This window comes from Colias croceus, chromosome 15, assembly GCF_905220415.1.
Source record: "Colias croceus chromosome 15, ilColCroc2.1".
Taxonomy (NCBI): Eukaryota; Metazoa; Arthropoda; class Insecta; order Lepidoptera; family Pieridae; genus Colias; species Colias croceus.
In genome coordinates, this window is record NC_059551.1 from 9074274 (window position 1) to 9092214 (window position 17941).

The 17941-nt window shown below is 32.2% G+C and overlaps 1 protein-coding gene across 1 annotated transcript; it reads left to right on the forward strand.

Moving 5' to 3' along the window:
• Positions 1–796: 796 nt before the first annotated feature.
• LOC123698284 (mitochondrial 2-oxoglutarate/malate carrier protein) lies at positions 797–16186 on the forward strand. The gene is made up of 7 exons (XM_045644875.1): positions 797–1037; positions 1866–2084; positions 6101–6194; positions 7684–7769; positions 13566–13668; positions 14253–14371; positions 15945–16186. Exons 1-7 carry the CDS (start codon positions 952–954, stop codon positions 16123–16125), a joined length of 888 nt encoding a protein of 295 aa, XP_045500831.1. The 5' UTR covers positions 797–951; the 3' UTR covers positions 16126–16186.
• Positions 16187–17941: the final 1755 nt, after the last annotated feature.

Genomic DNA, 17941 nt, shown 5'->3' on the forward strand with positions numbered 1-17941 from the left:
CTTGTGAGTATAATTTCTTAATTACTATGTTAGTTGACAATTGACATTGTTTTTATACAGTTTACATTTACAGTAATTTAAATATTATCATTACCTATTGAATATTTTACCATTTTTAATTAGTTAGTCATTTTATTTTTATTAATATAAGATGTGTGTACTTGCTCACAATGGTGCAAGTACACACAATCGAATCTGTTTGGTACTGCCCCGCACCTGGCGCACCAGAGATGTACATCTCTTCCGTATTATACTATAAAAGCAATCTACCCGAGCTTCAGCAAACATCCCTGATGCGCTACAGTGGCGAGTTTAGAATTTAGATTATACACCGTATAATCTAAGGTGGCGAGGCAGCCCCATCAGCGCTCTGAATGCGTTGTTATATTGAATACGCAGAGCATTGTATGCCCGGCGACCATAGTTATACCAGAGGCTGCACGTGTAGAAATTAGAGCAATATGCTCTGAATAGTGTTAATTTCACTTCAGTGGAACAACGAGCAAACCTCCATGTTCGCACGGACCGACAACGCTCTACGCTCGCTCTCTATGTCAGCATTATCCTTCTATCCTTTTGCATCGTAATTTAATACAATAGTTAAATTGATTATTAGTTATCTAATATATTGTTTTAGGTACCTATAAAATGTTTAAATCAGTTTATTTTACAAGAATTTTTCAATTAATAAACTGAAATGTAACTGTCAAAATATACCATCCTGATGGCTGATTCCTGTCAACTCGAGTCTCGAAGTCAACTCATCAGTCATCTTTCAAAATGACATATGTATTCAGTATGTATTCACAGTAAATAATTTTATTACTGTCTTGTTAGGTACCTAGTCGATTCCAGATTCGACTCACTCCTGAATAATCTCGTTGAACGAGTGTTAATATAACATTGATGGTGTTTTTATATAAACAGTAAATAAGAAATAAACCAACAATAATGGCTCAAACTCAAACGGTTGCAGCACCTGTAAAAGAGCGATATATTCCAAATGGATTGAAATTTGCCTTTGGTGGTTTTGCAGGGTTTGTATATTTATTTAACGATACTGTTCATTTTCACTATTAAATTAATATAAAATGGAAATTCCATGAACATTTTATTGATACTGACAAAACTATTTATTTATCGAACATGATTTTAATTAAAATTTTGGGCATATCTAATTATAAATATGAATTTGATGTGGTTGATCTTCAAATTTTTATTATTATGTTGAAAGAACGATTATATAACGTATACTAAATGCATTTCGCTATTAACATTGATGTATTATTTTTTTACATTTCATAATTTGACTTATTGTAATTGAAGATTATTACAAGAAGATAATATTAAATAGGCTAGGCTCTTCATTAAGCAGCTGATTAAACTGAACAAACTACACACTAAAATCTTCCTTGAGAGTCAGTATATCTATAAAAAAATAATAGCCACTGCATAGTTGTAAAGATCTTAACATAGAATAGGGATAGACAGACAGACAGCAGAAGTGACATTAGTTTCACCACTTACAACTCGAGAATGCCTGAATGATACAAAAGCTATGCTACATGATATGATACATCACTGCTAACTGCTAAGTATTATCAAAATCCATTTAGTGGTTCTCCGTGAAAAAAAAACATATCTACACTACCACAAATGATATCATTTATATATAAATAGGATATGCTTCTTCTGTGCATGTATTTGTCACTGAACTCCTAAACATCAAAATATTCCTACTCCTTTTCAGGAGGATTTAATGGTTTTTACAATTTAAGGTACAAGTCCGAGACAGGCCGCAGACCTAATGCATGTTAAAAATCGTTTTTAAGTTTCCTAGGTATTATATGAATATTATTTTACAGTATGGCTGCAACCTGCGTAGTGCAGCCTTTGGATTTGATCAAAACCCGAATGCAATTGAGTGGTGGCGGTCGATCGTCGTTCACTGTGGCCGGTGAGATTGTAGCGAGAGAGGGCTTTGTGGCCCTATACGCTGGGCTCTCGGCGGGTCTCTTACGACAGGCTACATATACTACCACTCGCCTTGGTGTATATAGTTGGCTATTTGATTCTTATAAAGAGTGAGTAATTTATGTTTATACTAGCTTTCTGCCCACGGCTTCGCACGCGTTTTCAAAGAAAAACCCGCATAGTTCCAATTCCCGTGGGATTTCTGTGATAAAACCTATCCTATGTGTTAATCCAAGTTACCCTCTATAAGTGTGCTACATTTCATGGTAATCGGTTCAGTAGTATTTGCATGAAAGAGTAAAAAACATACACACACACATTCATCCTCACAAACTTTCGCATTTATAATATTAGTAGGATAGTAGGACTAGTATTAGTTAGCCCGACAAATGCTATTCTGTTCTGTTGCCCATTTTTCGTTCCTCTATGATGCATGTACCTACTAATTATAGTTAAATTGCATCACATTGTATTTTCTAATGTTTGATTTAAAGTATTATACATTTAGAATTTAAAGAATTTAACGGATTTTAACATGTTAACACGTTCAAGAGTGGTCACGGGGAAACTGTGTGACCACACTCGCTGCAAAGTGTGCGAAGTCGGAAATCTGGGGATAATAAAACAATGAATAAATCGCGTTTAAAATCCGTTAAAATCTTTAATTTCTAATTGTATCACATTTTGCAATCTAAATAAAAAATTAGTAGCATTGAAAGAAATATAAATTGCCTTGGCCTTTTTACATAATAGTATAATATAAATTTTAATTTCGTAAAAGGTATTGTTAAATAAGAATATAATTCATTTTTAATAAAATGGGTTAAAATAAATTTATTTATGTATGCTTTATTGGCTTTTTATTGGGCTATATAATATGAATTTAATAGTTAGGGTTAATAATAATTAATCTTTAGTTTTAGAAAAAATTCGCTCTTCATAGTCGACTTTTTCTATTCTATAAAATTATCTCATGTGATAAAGATAAATATCAAATACATATAATTATTAATATGTATAGTGGTAATAAAATTCATTCATCGAGAGGTACCTAGTTACCTACTGTTACAATTTAGTTACTAGGGCAATTTCATAAATGCAATCAACATCGTGTGTGTGTTGAAATTCTATGAATGAAAACAAGAGAATGAAATTTAGTACATTTTCACTAGATTATAATATGTCGGCTTCACTTGCAATTTCCATACAAATTGCGATCATATTTAAGCCAAGTTTTTATCGGTATTCTAAAATTCACGAAAATCCGTTCAACTGTTTCGCATGTATAAATGTATGGTACAGATTTTCCATTTACACTATAAGTAGGGATAGGCATCTGTGTCGTTAAAATGTACATATTAAACTTAGCAAGTATCAAATACTATCTAAATACTGTATTGTAATATTTATCAAGCTAACAATAGAATTGTCAATTGACTAAATGAATAGTCACGTTCATGTTAACTGCTAACAAAGTACAAGGATATATAACCATATACATACTCTATGTTATTTTACCTGAAATCTTTTCCATTTTAGTGGTAGTAGAAACTATAATTAGGGCTTTATGCAATCTATAGAGATTGGATAAGATAGAGACTAATTCGAACGAACGACTTTTAGACCTCCGGGGACCCGTAATTTGTTTGACCAATCGAGAGATCTAATAGGCCATCCACACTTCTGCCGAACAACGTGACAAACAACGAACACATAGGGACAGCACTATACGAAGAAAAGAGGTGTACTTATTTCCTTCTCGCTTCTCGGTATAGCGCCGTCCCTATGTGTTCGTTGTTTGTCACGTTGTTCGGCAGACGTGTGGATGGCCTATAATCTATATGAATCAAATATATTATATAACTAGTTCTATAAAAGTATGAAAGAGGAGAAATATAAAGACAACAAAAAGCTACGTAGCATTTAAAAAATAAAAGCATTCAATTGTTATATTTGAGTTAGGTATAATAATTTATTAACCGACTTCAAAAAAAAGGAGGAGGTTATCAATTCGGCCGGTATATATTTTTTTTTATGTATGTACACCGATTACTCCGAGGTTTCTGAACCGATTTACGTGATTCTTTTTTTGTTCGATGCGGGATGGTGTCGAATTGGTCCCATAAAAATTTTATTCGGATAGGCCCAGTAGTTTTTATTTTATGAGCATTTTTGTCTGTAGGTATTTGTGAATTTTGCAAGTGCAAGTTTGAAGTCGGTTGTTTTTAACGCAGTTATCACTTGTTGTCTTAACTCTTAAGTGTTTACTGTTTAGCCACCAAAACGGTCGGTCCGATTTTTATATTTTATCAAAGATTGATAAAACTTAACGATGGATAGACCTTTGGATATACCTACAGGTACTTTACCTACGGACTTTTCAGACCAGATTGCAGGTATTATCTAGGCTGAAATTCAAGGTTAAACGAACATGTATCTATGTACTATATTAATACATAATAATATGTCCAAATATTACGAGCATATCGATGTCGATGAATAAACAACTTTATGTTATCATACAATGCGTATCGGCAGGTCGAATGTCAATATGGACGTGCTACAATTTCATAGTTCTACTAAGATGTAAATATTACATCAATAAGTTACCATGGTATCAATTATGTAACTGAGAAAATATATCGTATTCGATAGAGAAAACATGAGCTTAATTACCACGTCTTAATTACAAGTGTCCAAATCTATAGAGGAGCAATTTAAAAAAAAATGTATAAAAAGTAGAGTAGTCCTAAAAAATTGACGCCATTACGAATTTAGTTTGAAATGGATAAAACTAGACTAGTTAGGACGTTTAGGACTTACAGTCGCGTCGGAACAAGTGCTATAAAATTTTTACTTCTATGTACTTAGTTATACCACAAACATCTAAATAGTGAGGTATCCGACCGACCGCAAAAATAGCAATAATCTAACTTTTAAATGAAATTCTGCCGTTTTAGTAAATGTTGATCTCTTGCCTTCCTGATGAATTACCGATAATACAAATTTCTCGATTTGTTAGTAATTATGCAACTTCATAGGAATGCTAGACCACGATGGACTTAGGTATTTCACTTCGGCTTCATGGAAACAACAAAATGCTGTTCGAACCGTGCCAAAAACATTGCAAAAATAAATGGCAAAGCTAAATTTTCTATTAAGTGTCAACGAATGATATATTAGATGCAAAAATGCAATGTGTAAAATAGTCGGTCGAGTCGGTCGGTAGAGTCGGATAAGCAACATTCTGTACGAAATAGTTTTCTTTATTAAATAAATAAAGGTAAATGTTAAAAATACTTATGTAATGACGATTCGAAAGTGCTACTAAAAGTAGTCTAATTGAATAAATAAATGTTTGAGTTTGAGTTTGTTTGAGTTTATGACTTGAGCCCATCATTCATTTTATGTGTGATTTTATGATATGGCTTGGTAAATATGTGACGTCATAAGAGTGCAGGGCTGTCAACTGCAGATATTATTTAATATATAATACCGAGTATATCATTAATAAAAAGTGGTATATATCAAGGTTATAGTGTTAGTAAATAAATATTAAAAAATAGTTTTTATGCCATAGCTGCCATGTAATGAAAAATGTTGAAATGTAACAAAAACTTCTTCATCTTATAAATTGTGATAAGTTATCTGTATAGTTATCGATCAATTAATTCAACATTCATGAGTTATCTTTTACCGTTTTACATCATTACTATCACAACTATGTTGCTCTGGTGATAGTGCTGTGACGTTAAATATTATCATACTGATTTACTAATAGAAACTATAAACTTAATTATCTGACGCTACAAAACTCTTAATCTACTCAAATAAAAACCTACGTCAATCTTTATGACATAACATATGAATTTTTGTGGAATTTTTATATTACTTGCAGTCACATCATAATCTTCAGTAATCATGCGCATTGAATACTTACTATAAATAAGACAATTATGATAAGAAATAATAATTCAAACCACAGATTTTTTTTTATAGCCACATGTATCAAACTTCTTATTTTATAAGTTAGCAACGTGAATATGGCCTCTAATAAACTAATTTAACTTTTTTACAACGCAAATTTATTATGAAATGACCAATTTTTTTATAATTGTATTTTCAGAAAGCACGGGGGCGAAGCGCCGGGCTTCGCCATGAAAACGGCGCTAGGTATCGCGGCCGGGTCTATAGGAGCCTTCGTGGGGACTCCTGCTGAGGTGAGTCCACAGTTTCCGTTCATTGTGGGGCAGGGGACTGGAAGGGATGATAATTTATCTTAAAGGGCATATTTTAATCATGAAATATGTTATCCTTTGTCTATAGTACTATATCTTTACCAACTTCAACTTAATTGCAAAAAATAACCTTAAAGTTCCAATAACATCCTGTGACATATGAATGTGTCTAAATCTTAACAATAATGTACCTAGTACCTACCTTCCTCCAAAATCACCCCCCATCATAATCTATTATTAATAGTAGTTTAATAGTAGTTTAAAAATCTAAGCATACATAGGGACAAACCTACTGGTCTTGCTATTGCAAGAAGCGACTTTGTTTTCAACCGACTTGAAAAAGGAGAAATTTCTCAATACGACTTAATTTTTTGGGTTTGCTATGTCAGAACTATCGACTGGCCGAACAGATTGCGATATTTCTTTTTTAATTTGAAAGCTAGAGCCTTTCGTTTGCATTAAATTCTCTACATATCTGACTATCTGAAGGCATATTAGTTCTGTTAATAAATAATTATATACTATGTGATAAGGATTCCACGTCACATCTAAGCAGTCCTTTATCTTCCAATTTTCAAGTGTTTCTTATCTCCTGCAAGATTGCATAAACGACTTTGAACTTGATTTCAAAGGTGTGTTTATTTCCGGCGATATTTTGGCCAAGCTTCAAATATCAGGTCATTGTGCCATTCGTCAAGTGTTTCCATAGCGATGTGTTGTTGTAAAAATAGTTTGTTTGTTTGGCTATTTATAATTGCACGTGCTGTTTTTAATAAAATGTATTATATCTCTTTACTTATATATCTCCAAAAAAAAGTTTATTCTCTATAAGGCATTAAGAAAAACGCATGTATTTTATTGCTATGCTGTAAGATTTATATATTTTCATGTGTACAATAAGAGTTTTCTTTAAATAAAGTTTTAAAGTTTAAAAAAAATGAGTATTGGTTTAAGTCTGCATGCGTGTAAAGTAGGCCGGTGAAGGGATCAAAACCGAGTTGATTTTGTTTTATCTGTAGTCTGTTATAAGTTCATAAAAACATTTTATTTATGTATACAAAATGTATGAAAATCATATGACTACTTACTCAATTTATACAAATACCTGTACAATATTTGTACAAAGCCTTAGATAACAATAAGGAATACTATTTTTTACATTAATTTTAATGATAAGTCGCGGCACGTAAGTCTAGCGGTGACCTTCAATGTTTTACTGCAAGTTCGCCTTTATTTCGTTCAAATAGATCCCCTCCACTTCAAGGTGAGCGCTAAACTTACGTGCCGTGAGCCATAGAAAAGCTACGTTGATCAATTAATTATTATTATTAATCTGTATATTACTGCAAACAGATGTAATCAATTAGAGAAATTAGCGAGGTGAAGAATCAAAAATATATATTTAAGAGCTTTTTGGCTAAATCAAACAAATAATATTACATAAATATATTGAAATTACATAATATTACAGGTGGCGCTAATTCGTATGACAGCCGATGGTAGACTGCCCGCGGAACAACGAAGAAACTACAAAAATGTGATGGATGCATTATTGAGGTAGGGTAAGAGGTACAATGATTGGCACCTAAAGCAATTTACTGACTTTTAACGCTTGTGTAAAATCAACCGTTTATACTAGTGACCTACACTTTATGGCATTTGATTGTAAAATATATTAGGAACCATTTCGAATCAAAATTTAGCTGTATTAATAAGACTTTACATGATAAAATTAAACAAATATTGAAAAAGTCCCCAGGGCACTATTATTGGCACTCGGTGGTATAGTGATTAACATAGTGAAAGGTACAATGACTGGCACTGCCAATAATTATACACGTGGTATGCCAATCAATACGACGGAGAACAAATAGTGTTGGGAATAGGCTTGTAATAATAAAATGCTGCAACAAATAGTAGCTAGGTATCTATTAACTGTTATAAGCCATGCAGATTAAAGAATCGAATTGAAAATGGGCGTCCGCTCGCTTCGTGATTGGTCCGCCTCTCATACGTTCTCGCTCTTCCTAATAGAGATTGAAAAAAATGCAAGATGTAAAATGATTTATCTTGAATATCTTTGTTGAATTGAATAATAATAAAAAAATCTGGCTTAATTCACATAGCACCATCCAACATTGTATTTACTACCTAAATTAAATACTTTTTTTTAATTACATATTATTATACCTACATGTTATAGCACCTTAGACACAACATGATTTTGTTATGAAGAAATCAAATCCAGGACCTTCTGCGTAGGAGGCAATGTTACTTTCTATCAGGCCTGTTATTGTTATTATAATTATTTACCTAATAAATCACATGAACGTTAGCACATCACTACTACTCCTCATTAAAAGTAGGTATAATTATTGGCACCATACGAGTATAATGATTGGCCCTGCCAATCGCCTTAAAAGTACAATAATTGGCCCTGCCAAAATTTGGATGCAGACTCACTATCACCATAATATGGCTTTTTATGAATAGAACTTTTAATGCACGTCATAAAAAGTCCAAAATCTAACATGGATAATTGTTAAACCGTTATCTATTCATTGGCCCCCGTGCCAAAAAACTGTACTCTCATACAAAACATGGCTCATAGTCATTGGCACCCCAAGAACTCAATAATGAACAGATTTTTATGACAAATTTTGCTTTAAAACCGTAATATAATAACTCATTAACAAGTACAAACAACACACCAATCATTTATTAATATAGTAACAAAGAAAAACAACTTACAAACTTACCCAGTATTAGCAAAATTTGTTAAAAAATCACGATAAAGTTGTTGCGCTCGGAACCATGACAGAAAAGATTTTTTTTCTACGTGTTACGAGTTATTAAAATTCATAACTACCATTTAGTGTTGCCCATAAATAATGGGGGCATTATTTGGTAAATTTTATTTTTGGTAATTAGTCAGCGAACCATAATAATTGCATGTTAAACCTCAAAGTGCCAATCACTGGGGGGGTGCCAAGGTTAGTACCCGTTACCCTAATACAAATAGATTCATGTCTCTTTGCTTGCTCTATGAAAAAAAAAATAAGCACACACATGCATTAAGGTCTAATTATTGTGTTATGATGTAAATATTATACATGTTTTATGCGTCATAAACGACAAATACATAAATACATAGTAGGGTAAGAGGTACAATGATTGGCACCTAAAGCAATTTACTGACTTTTAACGCTTGTGTAAAATCAACCGTTTATACTAGTGACCTACACTTTATGGCATTTGAGTGTAAAATATATTAGGAACCATTTCGAATCAAAATTTAGCTGTATTAATAAGACTTTACATGATAAAATTTAACAAATATTGAAAAAGTCCCCAGGGCACTATTATTGGCACTCGGTGGTATAGTGATTAACATAGTGAAAGGTACAATGACTGGCACTGCCAATAATTATACACGTGGTATGCCAATCAATACGACGGAGAACAAATAGTGTTGGGAATAGGCTTGTAATAATAAAATGCTGCAACAAATAGTAGCTAGGTATCTATTAACTGTTATAAGCCATGCAGATTAAAGAATCGAATTGAAAATGGGCGTCCGCTCGCTTCGTGATTGGTCCGCCTATCATACGTTCTCGCTCTTCCTAATAGAGATTGAAAAAAATGCAAGATGTAAAATGATTTATCTTGAATATCTTTGTTGAATTGAATAATAATAAAAAAATCTGGCTTAATTCACACAGCACCATCCAACATTGTGTTTACTACCTAAATTAAATACCTTTTTTTAATTACATATTATTATACCTACATGTTATAGCACCTTAGACACAACATGATTTTGTTATGAAGAAATCAAATCCAGGACCTTCTGCGTAGGAGGCAATGTTACTTTCTATCAGGCCTGTTATTGTTATTATAATTATTTACCTAATAAATCACATGAACGTTAGCACATCACTACTACTCCTCATTAAAAGTAGGTATAATTATTGGCACCATACGAGTATAATGATTGGCCCTGCCAATCGCCTTAAAAGTACAATAATTGGCCCTGCCAAAATTTGGATGCAGACTCACTATCACCATAATATGGCTTTTTATGAATAGAACTTTTAATGCACGTCATAAAAAGTCCAAAATCTAACATGGATAATTGTTAAACCGTTATCTATTCATTGGCCCCCGTGCCAAAAAACTGTACTCTCATACAAAACATGGCTCATAGTCATTGGCACCCCAAGAACTCAATAATCAACAGATTTTTATGACAAATTTTGCTTTAAAACTGTAATATAATAACTCATTAACAAGTACAAACAACACACCAATCATTTATTAATCTAGTAACAAAGAAAAACAACTTACAAACTTACCCAGTATTAGCAAAATTTGTTAAAAAATCACGATAAAGTTGTTGCGCTCGGAACCATGACAGAAAAGATTTTTTTTCTCCGTGTTACGAGTTATTAAAATTCATAACTACCATTTAGTGTTGCTCATAAATAATGGGGGCATTATTTGGTAAATTTTATTTTTGGTAATTAGCGAACCATAATAATTGCATGTTAAACCTCAAAGTGCCAATCACTGGGGGGGTGCCAAGGTTAGTACCCGTTACCCTATATACAATACATAAATTAATAGTTATATTAAAAGTAAAAAAAAAAGTATAGAGCCTATAGACTTTAATTTATTCGGCACAAAACAAAAACACAGTAAAGAAAAAAATACGATAAAGGAACATACAAGTTTAGTGTAACAATATAATGATGCCGATATGGTCCCAACATCACAATAAGTTACAGATAAAATTTTGATTATGAAATTTAAAAGAAAGACAGAAAGAAAACCATTTTATTCCACCACGACATATAAAACTACAAAAAATCGCCTTCTTATAGGACGCCATTTTGAATTGACTCTGACGTGACAGTTATAATCGCATGACAGCTGATTGTGCGGAAGAAAACAACTATTATTAGACTATATTTTATTAAATAAGAAGTTATTATGTACTTATAGCGGATTATGATTTATGTGGGATGTGTTACATGTTTTAAAAGGGGAATATTCCACGCGGTAAAAATTTGGTTCAAGTTTACAATTATGAATTTAACTAGCTTTCCGGCCGCGTCTTCGCCTTCGTTTTCAAATAATAAAAAAATCCTATGTGTTATCCAAGTTACGCTCTACATGTGTGCTAAATTTCATTGTAATCGATTCAGTAGTATTTGCGTGAAAGAATAACAAACATACACAGGTGTGTATGTTTGTTACTACAGACTGTCTGAGTAGGTACTCATACACATACATCCATCCTCACAAACTTTTGTATTTATAATATTAGTAGAAAGGAGAGTATTTTAGTAGTTTAGTAGGATATGATAAATAATAATAAATAATAAATAATAAATCGTTTATTTGCAAGTAAACATGGTATACATAGGTGTTAATAATAAGATACATTTATTTCAGCATGTTTAGCCGTTATTCAACGGCATGCAAATTACTTAAATACATTTTTCATTATACAGTGAAACCTGGTTAAGTGAGACATCAAGGGACCTGCAATGTCGTTTCACTTATAGAGGTATTCCACTTACCCAGTGTCTCAGATATACAGGTATAAATCAATATCTGTCTCATTCACAGAGGGTTCCATTAATATAGGACATTTTTCAAATTAACATATGTATGATAGTAAAGCGAAACTAAAACTGAAGGTAATTGAAGCTCAAAATTTGTACTTACGTACTTGGAATTACGTGTGGAATTTGTGGGTCGAATAAGAATGAGTAAACAAACAATGTTATCTCAGTTACAGAGGTTTATGCATATAAAATTTACTCGTTGTCTCAGTTATAGAGATAAATCGAAAGAACAAATCCCAGATATAGAGGTTTACCTCGTCCCACTAACAGAGGCAATTCAGTGCCAAAGTGTTGGGACCTCAGCATGAGTTCCAGTTATGGAGGTTTCTCACTTATCCAGGTCCCACTTAACCAAGTTTCACTGTATATACATTTTGTATTACTTAGTTATGTCTTCTTAGTTTTATTTTATTAAAATCAATTCATTTGTTATTCATTCACATTATTATATAATTAATATTTCACAATTCATTCATATTCATTACAAAAATTACATACATTATTACAAAATCAATATTAAGACGCAAGTAGACAATGTTAATTACGAGTTTAGGTATTCTTTAACACTATAAAAACATTTCTGTTGAAGCCATTTATGAAGTTCTCCAAAAAATAATTTAGTATCTAAGTTTTTTAATTTAGTTGGCACTTTATTATATATTATTACACTCATACAAAGACAGTTTTTATTATATTTTTTTAATCTAGGATTATCTTTTAAAATTAGTTTACTTGGATCTCTACGACTACGGCTATTTAAATCACTTGCCTTTTTATAAAGATACATATGCTTAGTCACAAACACGCACATATCATAAATGTAAAGAGATGGCAATGGCAGCAGACAAAGTTTTTTAAATATATAGGGATAATAGATAATATTTAGGGGAAATAGATAGGGTTATAAATACGTATAAAATGATTAAAATTAAAAAAAAATATGTTGTATAAATATGTCAATAATATTATACTACACCAGATGTTTAACTGTTTCGTTTTTTTCGTAGAACACTTTCCAAACCTTACTTTTATTTAGGTGACTGCCTTTCATAACAAAAAGGTGAAAGTACGAACAGTATGATGTAACAATATAAATCACTACTGCTGTTAACTTACAACCAAGTCAATACCATCCACACTAATATTATAAATGCGAAAGTAACTCTGTCTGTCTGTCTGTTACTCAATCACGCCTAAACTACTGAACAAATTTGCATGAAATTTCGTATAGAGATATTTTGATACCCGAGAAAGGACATAGGCTACTTTTTACCCCGGGAAATAGGATAGGTTTTATCCCGGAATTCCCACGGGAACGGGAACTATGCGGGATTTCCTTTGACTGCGCGGGCGAAGCTGCGGGTGGAAAGCTAGCTCTTCTATAAATAAATATGTACTTTTTAAAATAATATTGTATGCTGGTTTAATGTAAACACAACACACACACGCTTACATAATATGAGAAAGCTATTTTTATGTATGTGTGTATATTGTACTAGCTGTGCTCCGCGCTTTTACCCGCAGTGCTCTGCTCCTGTTGGTCTTAGCGAGATGATATATAGCCTATAGCCTTCCTCGATAAATGGGCTATCTAACATCGAAAGAATTTCTCAAATCGGGCCAGTAGTTTCCGAGATTAGCGCGTTCACACAAACAAACAAACTCTTCAGCTTTATAATATTAGTAAAGATTATTTTAATTAAAACATCAATTTAAACAGGATAATTCGCGAAGAAGGTGTTCTCAAGCTATGGAGAGGAGCGACCCCCACAGTTGGTCGTGCGATGGTGGTCAACGCGGCGCAACTCAGCACGTACTCACAGGTGAGTTTGAACTCAAACTCAAACTCAATTTTGAGTTAGGTTATTTTGAGTAAATTTAATTTGTTTTATCAGTACTTTGTTTGGATTCGGAATGAAATCTAAAATTGATGTCGAAAAGTATTTTAAGTTGGCTAAATAAGATTAAATACAAAGTTGATATATAAAAATTATATCATTAGAATTTTATCAAAAACACATTATAACTTTCAAAACACAGAATACCTAACACGTTATTTATTATAAACAGACAGATCATTTCATACCACAAACAAACACACACGCACGCACGTACACATACATTTACTCACACACATGCACTCTTATTTTCATCCTCTATTCCATCCGCTGTTTCTAGAGACATTTAATTTCTCTCATTACTTTGAGGCTCTAGACATCAAAATACATACTTTGAAACTTACATATTATATCATTTGTGTTTGACGTTTGTGTCGCCCCGTGACCTCGCTCGCTGTAAAGTGTGTGAAACGTCGGGATACTAATATCTGAACTAATATTATGAATAAATCGCGTTTAAAATCCGTTAAAATATTGAATTTCTAAATGTACTTACATTATAATTGCAGGCCCGTGAAATGTTTGTTGGCTACGTACCGGACGGTATAACGCTACACTTCTGCGCGTCCATGGTCTCCGGTTTGGTCACCACCATCGCGTCTATGCCCGTCGATATTATTAAAACTAGGTAATGTGTTTTTTTTTCTTTGTTTTTTGAGGGTAAAATAGAAAAAAAAAAATTAAGAAAATATTTTAAATAATTGTTTAACGACAAGGGACACTATGTTTTGTAGTCAAGTAAAATTAATTAACAATGAACATGCAGAAACCCAAGAGATCACTTTTTTTTTTCAGTTAAAAACTTGCTTATTAAAAAATAAATAACGTCGTTGTAATATACAAGTTGATTTTATTTTCTGTTGATACAACGTATACTGTTTTTAATATACTTTGTAATTATTGCATCTCTATCCTATATATTTTTAGGGTCTTTTAAGAATAAATACCCCCACTTTTTAACATTACATGTCTAACACCCGTATTCACAAACAGTACTTCCCTAAGTAAAGCATCAACACTGTGCCAAGGGTAACACTTCTCAGTGCGTTCCATTCATCGAGCCTTTCTATTCATAGACAAAACTTAAGTAATGCTTGCCAAAGCAAACGCACTGCGTAAAATGGCGACATGTGATTGGTCCATTTGTATTGCTAAGTTCATGGTAGAGTTTGACAGGAGTAAATGACAATGACAATCAATTCGAACCGTTTGTTTAGAAACATTGTTCATTTGATTTGTCGTGGTAATTTTCATATAATAAGCCTTAAAATGTCGCAGCACCACGTGACTGGAAATAAAAAAAATACCGTTACGGACGCAATGTGGTCAGAGAAATTTTGTTTTACTATCTTCACAAATTACCTAAGTTTAAACATTGTAATGTTATTACTTTGCTATTATGTATGTAATTTTAACTTGGTTTGATATGGCATATTGACTGGCAAACTAAGGAAAACTTAAACGAAAATTTTGAGTGACGTATAAAACAATACGAGTACATAATAATTGTATTCCAGTTCTAAGAAAATACCATTCACCACGTCGGAAAGGGAACTAATCGTGGCTCTAGTACGAGACCGACCCATTATTGAAGACAAGCGAACTAATTCAAAAAATATTGAATTAAAAAAGCAAGCTTGGGAGGACTTGACTGTTGCCTTCAACTCACAGCCATATATATATAAACAACATCTTTCAAAAATCTATAACGTTTTCTAAACTCTTCCGAACTATAGTAATCAAATAAGGATCTTGAAAGTCCCGTACCACTTTTCTTGTTTTTATTGTCCTTTGTTCAAATATCCTATCGTTAATATAATTACGAATTCTTCTTCACTGCTATAATCCATTTTGACTTTTGAGGTCGAAACTCGAAAGTAACAACAAATTAAGAGGACAAAAAAATATAACTTCACACGTTTTGTACACGTGGCCTGTTTTTGGTCTACTATGCGTTGTCTAAAGTAGCTAACGAAGTTGCTTAGCTGTGCGTTCAGTTTATCGAGCGCATAGTGCGCTTCACCACTTAAGTATTGTTTGTGAAATGATTTTGCTACCCCTATGCGTCCATGCCTACTATGAGACCTCACAGTAACGTTTGTGAATACGGGTGTAAGTTAAGATAAATAATGTGACGTCACGTAACGTCCTTTTCTACCAATGTTATAAAAACTAAATTAACATGATTTTCTTATTTCCAGGATACAAAACGCTGCCAAAGGACAAAGCCAGATGGCGGTAGTCACAAACTTACTACGCAACGAAGGAGTCCTCTCTCTATGGAAGGGCTTTTTGCCGTACTACGCTCGTCTCGGACCGCACACTGTGCTCACTTTTATATTCTTAGAACAGATGAATTCGGCTTATTTTAAATATATGTAAAAATCGAAAAAAAAAACAACAAAAAAATGTGGGGGGGGAGAGAAAAAGAACTTTTCTTCCCCTTTAGTACCTACTAAGGGGGAAGAAAAGTTCTTTTTCTTCAGAAGAATAGAAATAAGAAAAGTTCTTTTTCTTCAGAAGAATATGTACCTACATATTCTAATTTTGTAACACAATAACATAAATTGAATTGAATATAATAAAAAAGGGAACCAAACTATTATTTTAAGAATAACATCAATAACAGTTTATTTATTATTCAGACGAGTTACCAAAAACATACTTATTCTGTAAACGACATATTACTCAAAATTTAGAAAAAAAAAAAATTCTCAAAATAATCAATTATGTATTTTTGTCGTCGCCTTTGCTTCGCTTTGAAGAACTTTTTGATCATATTCAACGCGTAGAGTATAATTTAAAGAACATGTTATTATACATAACAAGTAAGTATATAGTTCCTCAATATAAATGTCAGTTACATATTTAGATTTTAAACCTATGTTAGGTTTAAAACGTAAGTTTTAAACGATATATCATTTGGATTTGGTTTTTAAGGCATAATTTATGAAAAAAAAAATCCCAATGGCGAATAAGATTAACAAAAATTATTGAAATAAAGAAATAGCAATGGAATTGAGTTCTATATTTATGTTACTTATTTTAAAAGAGTTCAAAGCAATTATTTTTAAGCTATTGCATAGCTTCTATCGCGGGCCTTGAGTGCGGGGACCGAATCGAGAAATTCCGTAACGAAAAACCTCACGCTCCCCACTTCGACGGGCGGAGGTGTGGCTTGAAGGCATGCTATGCAATAGCTTTACCGTGGCAGTCCCCGAGTGCCACACGTCTTTTTATTATTCTATGTGGAATGAATTGTAATTTTTTTAAACTAACCGATAATAATCTCTTAGTTTTTTTAGTACAAATAGCTTTTAGGAGGTAACATTTTCTAAATATGTATACTTTTTTTTTTATTTAAATGATTGCACAACGTTTGCTCACACACAAAAGTGCTAAGTCTATTTTTATTAAACTAGTGCCAAAATAACTGCCACGATTCTTCCAAATGTTAAATGGTGAATGTGTTTTTGGTTTATTTAGGAAAAATGTCATTTTTTTTATTATATATTTTTGAGATTTTTTTGGAGTTGTTTTTTCAAAATTATTTTTTATTGAGATTAATTTGATATTTTGAAAGAGTGAGCGCACACGTGATTTTTTATATTATGGATAATTAACAACTCATTAGTTTGCATTTTGTATGATTTTTAAGCATTTTTATACGCTAACATAGCATCAAAGAATTATGTATTTTAAATACATCGCATTAATAATCACAGTTGCAAATCAACTCAAAATACAATGATATATCGTAATCTTTCACTCTTAAGCAGTAGAAAAGAGAGAACATCATTAAATTTTCGAGTTTTTTACAGTCGATGTAATCGATTTTTTTCTCACGACCCAGTAGTTTAAGCTTACAAGTTGTTTTCATATATTTTTTAAGGTTATAAATATTTACAATTTATTGTTTTTTGTTATTTTTTCTTACATAGTGAATGCAAGCAGGCTATACGTAGAAATAGTTATCCATATGTAAGGCTTTAGATACTTTTATGAGTAAAAAATATTTAATAATAAAATACCTATACGCGACATGGCCTTGTGATATTGTTATAATATAAATTCCATATATATTTTTATAGAAACAATTTTGTGTGACTAACTTATGTACTAGAAATAAATTGTTATAAAAATTGATAACTTTTTTTCAAATCCCTTCCTTTCATTAGTTTATTTGAATTTGACGCGA